This window comes from Myzus persicae, unplaced genomic scaffold, assembly GCF_001856785.1.
Source record: "Myzus persicae strain clone G006 unplaced genomic scaffold, MPER_G0061.0, whole genome shotgun sequence".
Lineage (NCBI taxonomy): Eukaryota > Metazoa > Arthropoda > Insecta > Hemiptera > Aphididae > Myzus > Myzus persicae.
This window is the reverse complement of record NW_019100581.1, coordinates 215560-237358: the sequence shown is the minus strand read 5'-3', so window position 1 is coordinate 237358 and position 21799 is coordinate 215560. Positions and strand designations below refer to the sequence as shown.

General features: G+C 29.1%; 1 protein-coding gene across 2 annotated transcripts in view; it reads left to right on the top strand.

The window, feature by feature from the left end:
* LOC111034788 (adenylate cyclase type 2) overlaps positions 1–21799 on the top strand; it is a 73879-nt gene that overhangs the window by 20086 nt on the left and 31994 nt on the right. Inside the window, exons 2-4 of one of the 2 annotated variants that reach the window (XM_022316155.1) lie at positions 14758–14887; positions 16926–17270; positions 21531–21725. In XM_022316155.1, coding sequence (XP_022171847.1) covers positions 14762–14887; positions 16926–17270; positions 21531–21725 — 666 coding nt within the window. In that variant the 5' untranslated portion in view covers positions 14758–14761. Of the gene's footprint in view, positions 1–14757; positions 14888–16925; positions 17271–21530; positions 21726–21799 lie in introns of those variants that run through there. The other variant, XM_022316164.1, reaches the window with a different exon arrangement.

Below are 21799 nucleotides of genomic sequence, written 5' to 3'. Positions count from 1 at the left end.
ATCGGAATTGGTCGGAGGCATTCCGCTATACCTCGACAGATATCTCTAAGTGCCACATTTACTTGTTTAACATATTTTGCTCCAATCCATACTGGGCAAGCTCATTGTCCCTGCTGAGAAACATACCGCTAAACCCGTTAATAATATGTGTGACCCGGTGACCATGCTCCCCGTTTATTGGGTAGTCGAGCCATTTTATGTCGATTCTCTCCATAGCATCTCGGTTTCTTAAATTAAAATAACATACACGTGTCTTGCTCGGGTTTAACTTTAGCTAATTATTAGTTGTTCGTGGATTTCTGAATTTCCACTAAATTGTCTTCTACTATTTTGAAATGTATACCCTAAGCTGTAATTTCCAGGTCGTCCGCATATAGGAAGTGTCGTGTTTTTCCAGGTGTAGGCCGATCATCTTGTGGATGGACCAGATAAGCTGACACAAAAAATAGCATATAGGAAGTCAGATTCCGATAGACAATTAAAGTGATATTCCTGTTACGGATTTCATTTACTTTCGATAACGTAGTCAAATAATTTAAAAAAAAAACATTTTATCTTCAATATATTGATATTACGATACATTTTATATTCATAAAATTTACATTAACATTAACAACTATTCAAATGTTTTTATATTCATTACATAGTCAACATATCAAATAATTAAAAAAAATATTTTTATTATATTTATATTTTTTATGACTTGTTAGTTAATACTCAGTGAAATATTATACTTCAATATTATTTTTTCGCTACTTATTGGAATAAAAATGTAATTCAAAAACTTAATAATTATTAGACATAAATGGTTTCGTAAAACCTATTAGTAATACAGATTTAAATCACAAGACATTCATTTTTGTAATTAGGTTAATTCTTTTATTTATATTTGGTACCAATTAGGGTAAAATGTATTATTTAGCAAAATGTTTTTCTCACATATTATATACATATACATTTTACTTCTCTATTATCACGTATTCTCTTATAGTTAACATTAAACACAATACGTGACTTACACAACTAATAGTTGAATACTCTTCCCGTTGTAGCTTTGCCGTCCATATTTTAGCTTTAACTGTTTACGTCGTCTATAAATTATGCTCAAGTCTTCAATAAATATTAGTATGTTTTCCTTGTATCACCGTGCTTTAAAATAAAATTAAAATATGTAATTATTAATATTCATTTATTCTTTCAGTTATGTCTTATGTGAAATTATATAGATGCTATAAAGTATTTATAACGTTGTATTATTATTATTACAAGCCTATATAGCTTATATAACAGGGGCTCATAATAAATGTTGTAATTACTTTAAATTATAAAAGACTGTTAGATTTTTATATGTTTATATCGACGGAAAGGTAACATTTGCATTTTAAAAATTTCTAGAATTAACCAATATTGGATATAGTTTTTTGAAAGATATTTCACTTCTATTAAATAATACACATACAATTCTGAAACAAATAACCAAACCATTATGGTTTTAACACTATTATAGTATTAGTGATGAGTTTATGACTTTACAATTCTAAGCAGTTCGGAATTAATCCATAAGTATGATATACTTATAAAATGTATATACTATATATTTATACGAGTATGTTTACAAAAATAAAATTCTGTGGTTAATTTTGGTCTCTAGTTAGTTCTTAGTATTGAACTCGATGGATTTTAAATCAAACAAGACCATTAGTTCACAAATTACTTTTACGATTTTAGCTTGGACCCATAACTTTTTATTAAAAAATGAATTATCTAATATATTGCATTGATTCGTCTATATTTTAAAATAAGTAACGAATCGTTTTTATATTTCTATTACCTCATATTCAATTTGATCCACTTACATTGTTGTTTTATATTTATTTGAAGAAGCGTTGATGAAATTATGTTACTCACATAATTATGATGATACATGAAAAATGTTTAGTTTAGTAAGTTCCATTTATACATTATACGTGCATACTAAACTTAACGTCTTTACACGATTCCATATATCTTTTACATCCTACTCTATTTTATGGAATATCTATTTTATGTGTGATGGGTGAATGTAAATAATGAATCAAAGTGATGGAATCACAACACAATATCCAATTGTATTATTTAATCGAGTTGATGCATGCCTACAAAATACTTTTATTACGGAATACATATATGAGAAATGTTGAATTAACTACAGATTCAATTTAATACCTTGAATGTTTGTTCAGAATAATTGAATATGTTTGTATTTTGACTAGGCATAATATAGATTTTAGAGCCATGGGTGTTTTTATTTCATTTTGTATATCAATATTTTATGACAAGTTTTATTCTTCCAACAATATAGATATATATATAGTATTATTGTGTATTCTAAAATTTAAATCACCAGAGTCAGTGACGTTTACATAATTTTGTTTACTATGGTAATAATAAATGAAATATAATGAATTTTTAATACCATAAGTGCAGAGATAAATATTTATTTTTCAATATCAGTTTTTTTTTTTTTTTTAAATTTAGGTTTAATGAATAATCGAATCCATTATTTCCAAAACAAAAGCGTTAGTAGTATAATTACATTACTTAAATTAATTATATAAATATTCATGACGATTATAATAACTTAAAACTTTTGACTTATGCAGTACAATAAAATATTTTTAAATTATAATATATAAAAGATTCAAGAAAAAAATGTACGTGGCAAACATTTATGGTTTCATGTGAAATGTTTAAATCGTTACATTTTTACACTTCTCAAAATAAATCCATATTACATAAACTAATTTCCACTAATATAATTATAAATTTCAAATGAAAATTAATTTTACTGTGGATATCTATTTAATATAAGTAATAGGTATATGTAGGTACTACATGGTTGGATCTCAAATTGTTTTTCTGTGTAGATAATTCTGCTCACAACATTTAATAAAAATTTCTGTGTAGATAATTCTGCTCACAACATTTAATAAAAATAACAACGAGTTTATTCTAAGACGGCCTTAAATATGTAGGGAAATGGTAAAAAAAATATTCAAAATATATTACACACGTTAATAAAACAGTATAATATTATATTGTTTGTAAGCTCCAATTACGAGCAAAACAAAAGATGTGTTATTTATTTTTTGATATCTTATTTTAAGCAACATGGTTTATGATCCATTGAGACATTTTCCATATAGTGTATAATATTCAACTAAGAAGTTTGATATAATTTTATTCCTTGCCATTTTTACTTAAGATTTTGAAAAACAGAATAAATGTATATGGTTTGCAAAGATTTTCTTTATACATTAATTGTTTTATTTTTTAGAGGACACTGTTCTAGACGCGGTAAAATAACTCCACGAAAGTCCCTATCTTTTGTTGGATAGACATTTAGGGAAAGCTCTTTTTTTGATTTTGTCAAAAGTTTTTCTAAGCACGAGAATCAACTAGCGGCAAATTACAAACGTAGACATTTTTTTGAGGAAATTCCAGGCGGCATTGTTCAAAATCATTTGAAATCCAAGCATGACCATTTGCCATTGCCACAGCGCATAATTATGGCGAAGTGATTGAAATGAGATAAATATGAGCAACACCCGGTCTCTATACATCGAGTTAACCTATACAGTCTGGTTATTTTATTATAATTAAAATAATTCGACGTCCCCATAAATGTATATGTTTTGCTAAAAATACAGTAAAACCTAGGATATTATAACTAATAACTTGGTAAAACCCCGAATGATTTTTGTAGTTCGGACTTTTACAGACGATATTTGGTAAATATGGTAGTATATTAGATACACAAGCTTATATTATTATTATTAATACATTTATTGTTATTAAATATTTGTGCAAAAATATAGCAAAGTGGGTATAAGTATTTTATTTTATTACAACAAATATTTATTTTAGCAGGCTTGGCTATTGTCGCATCTACAATTGGCATTTGCTTGTTTGACCTGGTCTTCATTATTGTGTTGTCCAACATGTGATTTTTCTCGATGTTGCTTAATTTGGGATTAGCTTATAAAATTAGGCGAGGACACTAAAAATTAAGCAACATGGAGAAGAATCACATATTGGATTTAAAAAGATCAATCGTATTAATGGGACAAACCGACAAAATTAAAATTCCGAAAGTCGATCGAAGTAAAGTTGATGCCCACGCGCTACTGGTTATGGTTTTAAAAGTTATGGATGGACATTTTTATCGTCTGGTTAAAATAGAAGGAACACTCTCCCAACTTTTCACTCAGAATCAAATTACATTATGCGAAGAAAATTTTTTAGACTCAGCAATAATTCCATATAGTGAAATAGGTATTCGTCAAGCCGTATCATTTTAAAGAAATACATTAAAAATCGATGCGAGTGAAGATCCAAAAATGTGTTGTGCTACTCAAGATGCCACAGTGGCCAAGCCTGCACAAATAAATATTTGTTGTTGTACAACAAATACTTAGGTATAGGTACTTAACTATATTTTTGCAGTAATATTTAATAACAATAAATGTATTAATCATAATTATTTTAAACGTGTGTAATGTGTATCTAATATGCTAGTTTGTAGTAGATAATGCATAGCGCCTAATGTACTTAAATAATAATAATACTAGCATACAGAAAGGGGGAAAGTACCACACAATAATTGGTAAACAATTTTGGACTTTTTATTCTAAGATTTACCAAATCTCGTTTGTAAAAGTCCGAACCACAAAAATCATTCGGGGTTTGACCAAACTATTTTTTATATCCTAGGTCTTACCTAAATAAATTGTAATAGTACAATAAACACTAGGTTTCACCGGTAATCGTACTTTTACCTTAACATATTATACTAAAACTACTTGGTGACCGACTAATTGTTCTGAATAATTATGAGTTTATCCGCCATTTGTCGTGTGGGTAATGTTTACACGGAAACAGTGGAATCCTATGGGATAACCGGAGTAGTGGGCTGCTAGGAATTTTTAATCTCAATATCTGGAATAATTATGAGTATGACTGTGAGATTGTGGGCTGTAATATGTGATAACAGACGTGAAACAACCCCACGCAGCATATCCGCGTGTATAGCACCCAACTTCAATGGAATTCACATTCGTGGCGAACTCGGCCATTTCGTAGTTCTATAAATTATCAAAGAACAAACAAATATTATCGAAAGGACGCGTCCGACGAAGAAGGCCGTAACTAAATGTTACGATTTTTTTTTTATATGTAGTGTAACTGTTTTTTCTGGAGGTCCAGCGGAGCCGATTGTGGCATACATAAACCAAAGACGTTATACACAATAGTGTTGAGCTACTGCCCTCTTCGTGGGAAATCCAGAAAACAGTTGTACCAAAATGGAAAAAAAAAGTTACGTCCCTTTCTTAGTCGGGGACGTAGAGTTTAAATGTACGATTATGACGATACCAGGCTATAAACATATATATATATTTATTTGTATCTATTATTCACACTGAGGTAGATAAGAATAAAGGTATATAAGTATATTCCTTTCTGTCTCAGTGATTATTAACTAAACGAACGGGTTGTCGTTAACAATATTTATAGGTTTTTTTTTGTTATCTAATAGTATCGTGTGTAAAATTAAAAACTTATGTAAAACTTAATTTGTACAGCTTAAGATTTAGTCTGGTATTATCCAGACAATTAAAAATTGAATTTACTCGTTGTAAATCTGGACGACTGAGTCATACACAAAGTGCTGTTGATTAATATTTCTCGTTGGTATTATGTACTGGCTGTGCAATGTGCTTAACAAACAACAATTAATAGTGTATCGTGTGTGTTGTGCATATTGTGGGATTTTCTTTTGACATGATAAGGTAAATGTATGATCCCAACTGTAGTTGTATACATATTTTATTTTATGATGACAAATACTCTTTGTTTAATCCACGTGAACACATTTTAGTTGTATTTTGTTTTATTCGATATTTTAATTTGGCCACTACGGGCTGTACGTTTGTGATTTATTCAATTTTATTTTATCTTGTGTTACACAGGTATTGAACCATCGAAACTCGAATTGTTTTTGTTTCTGAGTAATTTTATTCAATTATTTGCCATTTGTGTCCATTAGGATTATTCAGTATTCTAATCATATGTAAACATACGTCAATTCTAAGTTCAGCGACACAGTTTATGTATGGCTAATTAATTTTTAATTTGAATCAAACCTATTTTAGACGTCTTATTTTATTGATTGTAACAACACCATTGTTTTAGTTTTATTCGTTTAACAGTGAACTTTTTTTTTTAATTTAAATATTCATCAGGTTTACACGGCAGTGTTAATATTGTTAGTTATTTTATTTTTATATTATTCTGAGAACTACTTAAGTTTGAAATTTATGTGTAGAATGAACATGGTATACTTTGTTTTAGGTTTCGGGTAACTACCAACCTATGTTATTATTTATTAAAATTGGAAAGCCATGACTAAGATTAGTTTAGGTTAGGTTTTTATAGTATCGGTGTAACTTATTGAACCATTATAATAAGTAGTTGTACCAGTAGGTAGGTACTATAGGTGCACCACAGATTAACAAACTAACAAAGATATGACTAATTATTAAAACAATTTATAATATAAAGTGGAAGTAAAGTTTTAGAAATGAATAATACCGTGACATAATATTACAATATTTCCCTGGGGTATTAATTCCCTTGTTGCCTGTGAATTTTCTATACCTACGTTATTTTTCGCATCATCTAAATCCTTAAATAACCATAACCCAAATAATTATTTTCTATATAAAAATTAACTTGTAATTTAAAAAAAAATCTTTACGCGCCTAATAACTAGTATTTTTTTTTTAATGTATACACATGGCCTTGTGTCAATTCATTTAAAATTATTATAAGAGATAAAATTATTCTTTATTTTGTTTACTTTAGTTCATTTCTCACAGTTAGGACATGTAACAGCTTAAGGGTATAATAAATGTACATAACAGTATACAGGTACTTTACATAAAACTTCATGAAGTTTACATATCTCTTTTAAATCCGTTTTTGTACATCACGTAATATAATTTGAACATAGTTAGAAAAAGTCTACAAGAATTACAAACCGAATTTATATCTTGTTTAAATATTATAAATAAATAATAGTATAGTATAGTAAACGTACCTAATGTTCACTATAAATTATTTTTAAAATTGTTGACCATTAAGGCATAATATGGTTTCTTCCACCATTATATTAATGTAAGTGGAAGGTGTGATGTTATAAAAAATATAATAACCATTGCAATGTTGCTACAGTATAAGGTCAGTACTCAGTTGTAACTTGTGGCCACCTAATATATCATAAAACCTTTTGACATTCCATTAACGAATTCCTTGCACCAATATGACAATTGACAAAATATTTTTATAACCATTTGATTGACAGCAAAATTATAATATGCATTGCTCATAAGTCATAACTGTTTTTTATTCGTTTATTGACATGGCTTTATATGTTTTTACTCTTTTTATGAAGATATTAATATTTTGCACAGTATATTATAAAGGTATATCTATATTTACTGTCATATAGTTTACTAATTCTACAATTACTATCGAGATATAATAACTATATTTCTAAATTATTTACAAATATTCTGTGACAACTCCATTTAAAACACTATATTTTTCATTTGCATCCAAGTATTTTATATACCTACTATTACATATATGTAAATTTAATTTAATATGAATAATTTAAATAAACACAGTTTTTATTTAATATATAGTTCATTAAAATGTATTCTTCTATCAAATTTCATGATGGGTTTTCAATAATAATATTACTCGTACTTAAATATTAATTAAAAATTACTTCTAAGAAGTATAAGTATGTGTTTATTTTTGCCTCATACCTACCTACAATTTAATATTTTCTATAGGTATTATATTTTTATCACCCATATATTTTCGAAACATTTTAACAATATTAAATTTAAATTGGTATGTTGATGCATAATTGGTGTTGAACTTTGGGACTTCGTCAACTAACACACATCATAATATGTATTATGTAATACTTATATAATATATTATATACTAACATACGTATTCCAAACAAAAACCATCAAACTCATAAAATCACAACAATGCTCTCCAATACGTTTTAAATCATTCGTGATTCTTCACAATCATCTTCATATTCCTAGTCACTGAAATAGCCCTACTACAGTCTAAAATACTCCAAATTCAGAAGCCACCTTAAAAAAAACTAACTCTCCAATATGTAAAAACCTGCAACCTATCCCTGTAAAATCTGGAATCCGGAAATACCCCCAAAAGGTTTAATTATTCTCAACGAAAACAAGACATTATTATTTGATTTATTAAACACATATAACCCCTTATGTGAATAGTTATCGCTGAATTACGGTCACTAAATAATTGTTCAGGTTGTTCCACCCCGTCAACAAGTCTGTTTTCTAGAATATCCCTTGTGCTTATTATACTACTCATTTAGAGATTATATAATTTTCTAACTTAAAAAAACTTCCAATTAGTTAACATTCAAAAATCGAGAGTTGAAACTTTTAACAATTTATGATGAAGGGACAACAATTAATATTATGATTATTAAAAATAAAAAACAGGAAATCTACATTGATAAATGTATTAAATTTGGAATTTGAAAATATATTCTAAACATGTAAGCTTCACAGAATATGTTTCTATGAAAAAGTTATTATTTACTTATGTTGTACTAACATATACTGTAATAATTGCCATCTGTATGTATATGTAATTTTTCATATAATTATTATAATTTAAACCACTATTATTACCAACTAACGTCTAACATTATATTACCCATAAGTTACAAGTAAAAATTATAATTTGTAGATAGTTATATAATTTTTATAACAAAGGTTTAAGTTACTTTAAGATATTTACGATCTTACTAGCCTGTAGTTCTTCAATATATATAAATCATAATATGATAGCCACACTTGGAATAAGAATTAGTTAATGATTTATAATTTATTATGAATTATTATAATAGTGTTTGTACGCTTTATATTTTCGTTTTACGACTATTACGATTGCCAAAAATAATATTTGTACAGTGGCTTTTATGGTCACAGCGATATTCGAATTTTTGTGTCCAAATTAAGGACGCCTTGCGGTAATCACGGTTTCAAACGACTAGTTTTTCTTTACCACGGCGAGGATAAATGCTTTGAATGCAGGTTCCAAGAAATTCACTGAAATGAATTCAATATTAATTATGTACTTATTATAAAGGTTCCCGGTGCATGATTATGATTATCATCAATTACAATATTGTTATTGATCGTTTCACATGGGTCTAAGCACATACTCGTATTTGTAGGAATTCAACGTTATATAAAATTATAGAAGATTAAAACTTTATACATAGATAATATGTTTTTGGGATGAATAGATGAAACATTTTTTTCTTGATAGATTTCTTATTATACCTATACAACGTTTCAATTTTTAAGTTACAGTACTTAGGATGCCCTTAGCAACCAATAAATAAAACAATAACGTTACCGTAGCAATCAAAAAAAAAAAAATTGAATCAGCAAATTCCCCGGGACAAATTTCATTTCTTGTAATCGTATATTATGTATCCGTTAACCAACCGATACACAATATACGTTACCGTGGTAACGTCGATAATATTTTATTATTTATTTTTTTAATCACAATTTTAAAGGTATTTCAATGCTGAATGTTTTTCTTTGCTGCAAAAAATAATACGTCAAGTAGCACACTATTTACGCTTTGTACGTATAGCTACTAAATTTGTTTTTATTTAGGAGGGTGATAATATTATAAGAATGAGAAATATTTAACATTGTTGTTGAAACTATTGATGTCCACTGTCCACACTGCACGTACAGACTTGTAAGTAGTAGTCGGGATGAGGGGAGGTGATTGATGTATACAAAAGAGCGAGGATATTATTTGGAGTGCTGTTGATTTGCAGCAATTCACTAATGGACAAATGGTATAGGCTCTCATTATGCGTGGCATAACCTTCCGTGAGTGTTTTGTCTATATTAGTTTCCCTAGTTAGTTTCCCGTCATAAACACTGATTAAAGACTTAAAAAATATTTTTAAAAGCTTTCATTATCAGAGCTGATGTTATTATATTACGTGGACGGCGGGCGCATGTAAAGCGCAATATTATACACTGTACACTCAGTCCTGCAAGTGCCTCTGCCAATAACCTATACATGGCTACACAATAATTAGTTTATGTATGTAAGTATATAGGTTTACCGCCGTTGTCGACAATTTGTTTTTATCACACCGCAAACGGGACTATTATCAAGTATACAATATATTGTACGTATACGGGTTACCCACCGAACTCGGGGGGCCAAAAGTTTGCGTAGCAGCAAATAACAAATGTGTGACACTGTCACCGTCCATACATTGCACTTTAATAAGCCACCGATGCCACTATGATGATATCATGGGTACTCGTAATATTGCTGGGCGTAAATTATGTATGGGACCCCAATGTGGGGCCTGCCGGGGTCTAGCTGGGTAGGGTATCGTAAATAAAACGTGGCACCGACGGCAATTGGTTTTCGCGCATCATATTGAATTTCGTCCGAGGCCGACGAAAATCTGTTACTGCAGGACTCGTGTAAATTGTTTTTCCGGAGACGTGCGAGCGCGATAAGTCCATAATATAACAATATACGATATGTATTTTATTATATAAATAACAACGTGTAAAATGGCGCACGCGGTATCTCACTGTTGCAACATCCGCGGGAATGGATTTAACCGTTTTGACGTTGAGCCGAGTCAAACGCGTGTCCCTATACAATACGATATATCACTATCGAATATCGGTGCGTATGCCATAATACCGCGGATGCACAGTATTAAATCATTATATTAGTATGGGTACATTACGAGAAGAAAAACGTAGGCTAAGTTATTTTCTCCGAAGTCGGTGACCAAGACGACGACGACGACGATATCGTAATAAATGCATTATAATAATAATTATAACAATAATATGATACAAAGGATCCCATAATAATAAGTAATAATATTGAGTGGCGCAGAAATTTAAAATCAATTCAAAAATATAATGACATTAATGTTGGGAATTTTGAATGCGCGCCGTAGTAGTAGCTGCAGTGTAGGCTCGCATAATATAACATCATAACGCAGTATTGTGTGTTTATAGGTACGCATATAATAATATTATTTTATGTGCATGTGTATTATGCATATTATGTACATCTACTTGTGGTTGTCAATGCGACTTCCTGACATTGAACGCCAAGCAGCGCCACAATAGACGTTGCGTGCGGGAATAATATTACATATTTACGTATCGTATAGTATAGCCACACGCGGTAATAATAATAATATAAATAATAATAATAATATAATCATCGTATTAATTTCATCGATGGCGTGGAGTATGTTATGATGAAAATCCATGCTGCTGCACAAGAACACACCGCTACGCAAAAATAAAATAAGCAATGCTAAACGTGGCCGTCGTTAGCGTGCGTGTAATACTATAATATATATATACTCGTATAAGTATCCGATACATATTGGATACTTAGCAAAAAATTACCGAAATAAAATCATTTTATTATCATTTTTTTTTTTTTTTTTAATATTTCTTATAATGAACATTATGATTGACAGTATTTTTTTCAAATATTTTTAATACATTCATTAGTAATGTGATGATTTTTTTTCTACCCGAACATTAACAAACTGTTAAATCTCTAATAATTTATACAAATATATTTATACTATAATATAATCGTTTTATTTGTGCATCTAAGACCATTTTTTTATATTTTTGTTCGACGTTCTACTAAAAAAGATATATGTTGTGATATTATGTATATGGCTATATGGCTATATAAATTATAGGTACTCGTATAGGTAGATCTAGTTTCTACAGACAAATACATTTTAACACCAAACCGATAGATTTGAATTGAACTCTAAAACAAATAGATGGCCAATATTTTCACTTCAGTATAAATGTTTTCGATTTTCAATCAGAGAAATGGATTCAAAAAAAAAATATATATGTACAAACTACTAACCAATTCGAGACGAATGGATTGGTGTTCTCGATATTAAGACATAACATATTTACTCTGAAAACGTTACTTTTGAAAATCAACATTTAATTAGTGATGAGCAGTTGTACCACTTGGTTACACTGAAAATAAAATTGTCGCCAGTTAAAGGAACAAATCTATAAAATTAATAACTTAGGGGAACATTTAATTACTGCAATAATTCATCAAGTATATTTTTTAGCTTAACTCCATTTTTACTTTTACCGTTAGTAATCAATTTATTCAAATTCTTATTATCGGAGTTTTAAGTTTAGAGCTATACTAGAACTATATAGGACTGTATTTTAAAATAATAATAAAAATATTTTTAAATTATCTAAAGAGTTTTCTGTGATGGTGCAAACTTCTTTATTTCTATTGATAACTACCTATTTTTAAATTAGTACGATTTTTTTCTAAATATTGATTGTTTGTAAACTGAAATTCAAACTAGTAGTTTTTAATTTATTAAACTTTAAATACTAAAAAGCTATAGGAAAATAGCCTATGATAATATAACTATATAAGTACTTACCATAATGGTTTAAAATTATTTAAATTAGACAGTTTTATAATAAAATATTTGTTAAAACTAACCAAGCATAATAAGTATAAAAATTAAATATTACATGTATCTTATACTTTATGTAAAACAATTAGTTAGGGCATAAAAAGAAAGTATGCTTTCAAATGTTTATACAATGGATCAACATATGAATAATATCATCTCTTTAACAAAATACTGTAAAAAAAGGTTGGTTCTCATTTGAAAAAAAATAAGTTTGTATCATTACACTGCCACCGGATACTTCTTTGATGGTATAATAAATCAAAGTATTTAAAAATATGTCCATTCGATAAACTTAAAAATTTCAAGAATAAATGTTGAATGCACTAAGTATTATAAAAGATTAAAAAAGAGTGAGCTGTGAGCATACTTAGTGAATCACACAAATGAAGACTATGTGTTTGCATATCATTCAACATTGACAACTAGTATGTCAGCTCGTAATAGTATAAACGTACTTACGAGATTCCTAAAAAAAAAAAATATTTACTAGGATTTGATGATGATTTTTACGTACGTGTTTAAAAATGGAAGGCATAGTTAACGGAAGAGTTTTATTTGAACGCAAAACGGTACCTAACCATTATATTGTATGATTTATCCTTGGAATCCGCATCATTTTGAAATGTCAGAACACTTAATACATATATATTTTTTATTTATATAGCTTGTAGTATTAAACTATTGTGGATAATAGTATAATATACATATTTATATATAAATATACATACATATATTCCTATACAGTATCTATTTATGCGTGTGAGTGTGTGATGTATATAGTCTATAAAACGTTACGAAAGTAGAAATAAACGTTGACCATTTTCTACTCCTTCTCTAATCGTTCCTCGGTCGTATCGTAAAATTGTCGTAATTATGAACATTATTAAAACCAGCTCAATGTCGTACAATAATAATATGATGTAGTGAACGTTTTAAAATCGACCGAAACGCGGATATGAGTAATCACCTGCAATTCCACGTGTCCGTATTTTTTGTTTTGTTTTTTTAGTCCACTATAGCTATGTTTATTGTGATCCATAATTTGATTAATCATTTTTTTTTTTTCATAGTTATGCGAAAATATATTATTGTAACAGTTTGGTAAATTTCAAATAGAATAATAAATTAATAATACTATTATAACTCCTCTCATATGCGTAGTTCGTACTTTGTTTTATGAAAATACCCGTTCGTTAACACTGTAGTCTACATATACTCCTAAAATTGTTACCAAATAATGTTCGAATAATCACACATGTTATAATGTTATATATACGATAGCCAACACGTGTATACATAGGTACGCCCAATATAATAACATAATTGATATTTCGTAACCTGCAAAACTGCAGTGCATTAACGAGTTTATTGTAAAATTAAAATAAAGAAAAACCGATACGCATAAAAACTTATACGTACTTAGTTGGAATAATATAGTCAAAATAGTATATTTAAAAGTACTTAATAATATTATAGCCACAAGTTGTTTTATGAGAAATGATGATTATATGACCTTGTAACTATAAATAATAAATTAATAACAATTGAAAATAAATATTTAAACACTCACATTATACTACTGTAAGTGAAAACGTTAAAGAATAGATTGGGACATATTAGCTAAGAAATATCATATTCCAAAATGTCTTATAATATTTTATATTATATATCATATTATTAAAGTTTTATTGGTTTATTTATAAAAAAACTTTGAAGTTTATACCAATTTACACCATGTAATTTGTTAATAGTAAAAATCATAAGTTTTAGAATATCAAATTTAATCACTACCAACAATATAATTTAAATTATTGCTAATTAGTAAGTTCTATATCTTTTAACTTTTAAGCCATAATCAAAAAATGTAATCGTGTTTGCGAAAACTTGTAACTTTAATAAATGAAACATAATGTGTAATTATAAATATAGTATAAAAAAATAAATTGCTCTAAAATGTTTTCTTTATTAATAATATTAATGTATTAAAATGTTGGTATAAACATTAGAGACAATAAGTAATTAATAATTAGCATAATGCCATGAGAAATATTTTTTTATTAAAATAAATTGTAATTTGTTTACAGGAATATGGATTTAGAAGAGCTTTACCATAAGTATCGTATTCGATTAAAACAATCACTTTTTACAACGTTTGCTACAATTGGATTGGCTGTATGTACGATCACCTTAACCATGTTAATTATATTTTATAATGTGAGTATGAAAATATATGTTTACCTAAATATATTGAGCATAATATAGTAAATTAACCAAAAATACTAACAAAATATAAAAAACATAAATAATATTATGCAGGTACAGGTAATACATAAACATAAAATAATTATATAAAATTAAATGTGAACAGAACCTAACATAGCTCAAGACGTTTTGAAAATACCTAACAACTATGTTTTTTATTTATTGTGCTAATTCGTTAGACATAAATAAATTGCAGTCCAACGTATCATATATGATATAATATTATATTATGTAGTATGTATAGGTACTATGTACAATGTACTACGGTATGAAATATACAAACAAACGAAGTAGACGTGCAATAAATTACAACGGCACCTAAGAATATTGCGGAAATGTCTGTGCGATTCAAGCACGTATCATAATAATTTCGTATTAGAGAACTTTGAGGATGAACTATTATAGTGCGTTCGTCGGACTAAGTGGAAAACAAATGTTGTTTTTTATTATTAAAACTACAGTCTTTTGATGGGAACTTCCGTCCGCGGTAGAACTATCGAGCTGCATTTAAATGTTATTGCAAAACACAATTTCACCACAATATTGGTCCTGAATTCCAGAAACGTTGAAGGTTAGCTTCTAGGTGTATGTAGGACGATGTGATGACTGAGAGCAAATTCCACAGAAAAATAGACAAATATGTGTAATATAAGTGTTCTCTTTTTGTATTATTCACGTGGCTTATTTATGCATGTGTGTGTGCACATCGTAGGTTAGGAATTTTGTACGCAAAACAAAAAGTTAAGATGGAAAACAAAAAAAAAAATGGTTTTATGCACCCATGTTCAGAAAACCACAAGCAAAATGTTTCTTTTTTTAAACATCCCTGTTAAAGCGTGTAATCCCTTTGATCACGATAACCCGAAAATTCTTCGATGTACAATATTTGAACGAATTAAATTCAGTATAGTAATATTGTAACATGGAAATCGTCAAATGTACGCATATAAACTTATGAATACTACAAAGTTACACATACTGACATTGTGTTACTGACAAAAACCGTTCTTGATTGTGTCTTCAAAGTATTTATTTGCACTTGGTTGGGGAGGTCACAGTGACGTCAAATGAGATTCGCGTTAAGACTGTTGGTTATTGTTTGGTGGTGGATTAGAAGGGGGTGAGGTGTTTCAGTGCTTCTTGAAGTAATGAAAGAAGTTCGATCGAACACATGTAATATTTATATAATAGTATATATTTTATTAAATTATACTCTCGACTTTTATACAAACAAACCTATATATTATATTAATGTTCCCCAACTAACAGGTTTAGCGATTGATCTATTTTGTATTTTCCATACAAATCTGGTGAAAAAAAATTAAGCCCACAATTTTTCCTTTTTTTTTTTTGTGCCCCAGTAAGATAGTTTTTCTTGTGGAACCCTTATTTATTGTTTGTCAAATATTAATTTTGTTAGACAAATAAATATGTATAAAAAAAATCGATTATAAATAAATATATTTATTATATTACATATATCATTAAGTTATATTGTTAAGCGTATGTAAAAATTAAAATTTGTTTTCACCACTCTACTCCTTCACCATTATAAAAATAATGTGTTTTCATAGTAAACGTTGTAAAAGAGACTGTGTTGGGGTCGATTTTATACCAATGAATAGAGTAATATTTAAAAAATCTGTAAAGCCAACATAGCTATAAAACCACAGTGAATGTGTTTGCACGTGGTCTCTTATGACATATTTTGACAGACAAAAAAGTTATAAAAAATAATTTTCGGGAATACGGATTGCTCTGAAGTCAGGCGTGTGCAGATTTCATGAGATCTATAATTTGTCTGGTTTAAACTCGTTCTATAGGTATGACTCTACCCTTCAGAGCATATTAAGGGGTAGAAAAACTACTCAACAATCATAGTGACAATATGTTATTTACGAAAAAATACGAAATTCTATTTCAGCCAGAGCGTTAGGTTCGTAAAAAATAATTCATTATCGAACTGATGTTTTCGTTTTCAAATTTACAGGCCGAATCAGTGGCAAGACCTCCGTTTCTGTCAGTGTCAGTAGCGTGGCTGACGTTCGCCTGCACATTCTTCCTCACACAGGCCGCTCCGACAGCGTTGAACTCGAGACCTGCAGCGGCCGCGCTGTCTGCGGCCACCGTGGCCGCGTCTGCCACTGCCGTACTGTCCACCAGTGGGGTCATGCACGCCGCCTACGCGCTGGTACCTGTTTTGGTGGCCACGCACTCGATGGTGCCAACGCACGTGGCCGTCGCGTCTTTCGCCACGGCCGCCATGGTGGCTGTGCACATCATGTCTTTGCTAGCCGAAATCCAGTGGGCACCAAACGCGCAGCACGTCAAACAGGTAAGCGTCGCTAACGACAGTTAGTTTTTTTTTTTCAATTTATCTGTTTTTCCCCTACCCATTTGGATAATCCGTAACAACCCCCCTAAACTGTTACATTCGCCATCTCTCCTCTTCGACTGCTCCAGATATCGTCACCAATACGTACCCACTGTCCCTTTTTTAAACGTCCATCACTCCACGCTTCGACGTTTAAAGGTTAGGTTATCACTTATTACATTGCGTACCCTATTTTATACGGCAATATGCCAATATGGAGTTAATCATTTCATTGTTCCACATGTTTATACTTTCCAAATTAATGTGATAACCACTTAACGTTTGAGAACACTTAGTGCAACACCGCGTCTTAATACAAAACAAGACTTATGCACAACGTAATCCGCCACCTGCCTATAGCGATATTATTATAATGATACATAATGACTGATTACTTTACTATACGAAATAAAAAATAGAATGAGATCTGTGCATACTTTGAACTTGGAAAAAACAAAAAAAACAAAACGGATTTACGATGTTACGCAATGATTGTTCAATAACGCTTATTATTCTGCAGGTTTTAGCTACAATTGGTTCTTAAAATAAAAACTTTTACTGTAGATCGATAATGATTTTACAAAAACATTTTAAGGTGTAGGTATATCGGCCAGATATTCTTCTTGTACACTTATGTATGGACGCATGGTACTATGCAATTGACAGGAGAGGTCACTCAACCATGAAAATATTAAAATCCGCTGCTATATAGTTAGCACATGTCATTATGCTAATAAACATACTCAATAATAACACAAACAGGACGAGATAATTTAATCGAAATTTACTGCATGCATCGATTGACACTAAGGATACCTATAATATGCTTTGAAAAAAAAATTTCATTTGTCCTCAATAGAAGCGATTTCATATCGAAAGAACATCATTTTATTTTTCAATAACTTCAACTTAAGGTTATATCGTATTTTAATTACCAACTGGTAGGTAATAAATTCTATTAGAAGCTTTGAATGCATTGATTGTTGGTCTTACAATGGTCTTTGCGTGTTTTTATTGTAAATAAATAGTGAACATTTTTTTTTCTTACTGTAAAATAAATAGTAAATACAATTATTGACAAACTTAATGTTTAAACAAAATATAACGATTTTATGTTGTAAGTTTTAATTCAAAAAATATTAACCGTGGGGACTTGAAATTGGTCACAATAGCGTATTCTATCATATTTTCTATAAACTATACAATTTAAAAAAATTGTGTTAAGCTATTTACATCTTGAGCAGTGCTTGGACAGGCCGTTCTACGGTACGTGATATTGACTTATATGCTAATAAATAAAATAGTAGGTATATGGTTTATAATATTGTACTATATCCGATGTTTTTTGGAAATATAAATATAAATATTAGTTCTACATACCAAAATACTATGACATAGAAAAAAATTACTTTAAGTCATATACCTACTAATGACCTATTAATACATTAAATTATAAAGTATCCTTTTAAATGGAGGCATAGGTACGCTCCCTGTTAAGAATCGTTTTTAATGTGCAAAAATTTAACAATGAATTTTAATTTAACACATCCATTACATCAACCTACTCAATAAAAAAGTACACTCAATTTCTTTCTGTTTTTAAAAATAATATGTAGTGCGTACTAATGTGTACATATTTTATGATAATAGAAATATCAAATCAAATTCCAATCAAGTTTAAATGTAAGTTCATTTTTAGAAATATAGTGTTTCGTTTCAAAACAATATGACGTGCACGTTATTATAATATATTGACACACGTGTATGGTTTTCGATACACTGTAGTCTGTAGGTATTCTGATTATATTATAATAAGAAATAAAAACGTGAAAAATAGGCTCCGAATGGTATCAACTGAAATCCTCGCGAAATTATCGATTTAGCACTGTATACATATCTCGGTACTTGAGTGCTTCTGAAATCAATACCAATTTTGATATTCTGCCTAAAATATTGGTATTTTATATTTTAAAGTTCAGTTTGATTATACTGTTTCTACACAAGTATTATACGGCGTAAGTATATCTATTGCATTACAGGGTAGTCTTCAGATAATTTGCAAAACATGTCACGTCGACTTAGGTAGAATTTGGTTGTGGCAGCCATAGAAAATACATTGTAGATTATTTATATACTTCTAAAATGCACCAGCTTACTTGTGGAGCAATCATTTATTAAATCTTTAATTTTCAATAAATACGATGACCCAATGTTACACAATATAAATATTAAAAACATATTTTGAGAACATCGATGTCTTGATGACGATTTTTACCGAACTTGGGCTTTAGAACATTTTGTGATCTTTTAAGTATAAGTATTTCTTGTCGTATTTGAAATAAGATGAATTTTCGTATATTCGTACTTATTTATATCACTTAACTAAAATCCAAATGACGAAATAATATAGCAGCTTACGACATTGTCTCTCGGGCACGTTATTGACGTTATTGTACACCGTTATACCGCCTTCCCCTTTTATTTGCTTTAAATTATGTTCCATATGGATGAGAGTTATTTAATCGAAAACTTATTATTTCCATTTATTGCTACCTAAATTACTGATACTATTTTTACAATGATACCTACTATATGCGAACACCTACGATTCTATACATCGCCATTATTTGAACAGTATTGAACAATAATTATTATCTACAGGGTTAATTTTTATACTACGAAAACAATGTTGCCATGTAAACGAATAGAATGACTCGTAACTCAGTATTTTTAAATATTTGCGTACTTTTAATTTAACGAATTAAAGCAATACGTGTAAGTATGTTAACAATATTAATTAATTTTTAGTCATTTCAATTTTAGATTTAAGATAAGGTCACCACAAATTCTTTGGATTATTCCGATCCGCTTTACACCTTATATCTAAAATTAAAATGCTTATAATTTTAAGAAACTATATACCTAGATCCAATATCTTAAATTTATTAGTTCACTTATAAATGGAAATATTTTACTTCTGTAAATCTAATATTGTGTGTATAGGTTGTCATTAAAGAAATGTAACAAGCCCAAAACAAAATCATACCCAAACTATATTAAATTAATATGTATTTTTTTAATCATATAATCTGCATGCCAAAGGACTTCAGTTAATATTTATCAAAGGTAAAAAATATTTTGCCAAAAGTATTCACATTATTATTACACTTGCAATCCTAACTTAAATTCGGTGGATTTACTTACACTGATTCTTTAAGTATAAATAATAAATATCAATTACGGTTCGATTTGTCATTTTGCGATAAAATAAATATATAACGATATTATTTACAGAATATATTTTATGTCTATCTACATGAACGTAGTGTGGATAGAAGATAGTATTATATCGTATTAGAAATTCACTTTACTGATTAAATCACATAATATATTATTATATTCAATAGATATTTGGCATTTAATAAAATTAGGTTTTTACATACATATTAATTATTCTCTTATTATTTTCATGAATTTCGTTGTAACTTATTCAATATTAATAGAAAATAATATAATACAACAATGCACCTACCTGGATTCGTTCGTAATATCTCGAGCAATACTTCATAATTCACTTGCCTATTAAAAGTTTTGAATATTTTAAAATAGCCATGTTCTGAACTCTGAATTTTACTCCTCTAGTGATGTTTGTATTATCTTTAACATTCCCTGTACTTACCCCCTTTTGAAAAGCCTTGAATCTTGAGCCTTGAGCGATACGAAACAACTAAACCGGAGAATGAACATTGTATGTTCTAGGTTTAATACAATACATATATACAGAAATACTTTGGATCATTTGAATAACGATGAATGAGATCTTTACATATGTTTAAAGTGTGTTTGAATTGCAAATAATGTTTATTTAAAGACATTTTTAAGTCCTTTTTTATGCGTTTGTCTTAAGAAACTAAACCTTTTGTAATAATTTAAAATTTAACTGAAACTGGAATATTCAATATGCATTGTGTAAGACAATATATTGAAATACTCTAAGGGTTATTATTTATTAATACTATAAAATAACGAAGAGTTAGAATTTTATTACAGAGTGGGAAACTGTATTTTTATAAAACAATTATTAAAAAGTGTTTATATTGTTGTTGAATTTATTTTGAAACGTGATTTTTGAATGGATAATACTGAATTAAAAATGTAGTTTCAATGAAATATCAAACTTATTATTTTGGTTTGACAACTATACGAAACTGCTTTTTTCAGATGATAGCTGAAGTAATACTACTATTCTCAGCTAGCTCCACTGGTTGGTATTATAAGTTTATGACACACAAAGCCAACAGAATAATGTTTTCGGGCACCAGGACATGCATTGAATCCAGAATTAAGCTGGAGTGTGAAAAAGAGCAACAAGAACAACTACTGCTTAGCGTCATACCAGCGTACATTGCGGCTGAGGTATGTACGAATTTAATGTCTTAAAATATTGTATGCTAGTGCCTACATAAGAATACAAATACAATACTAAGATG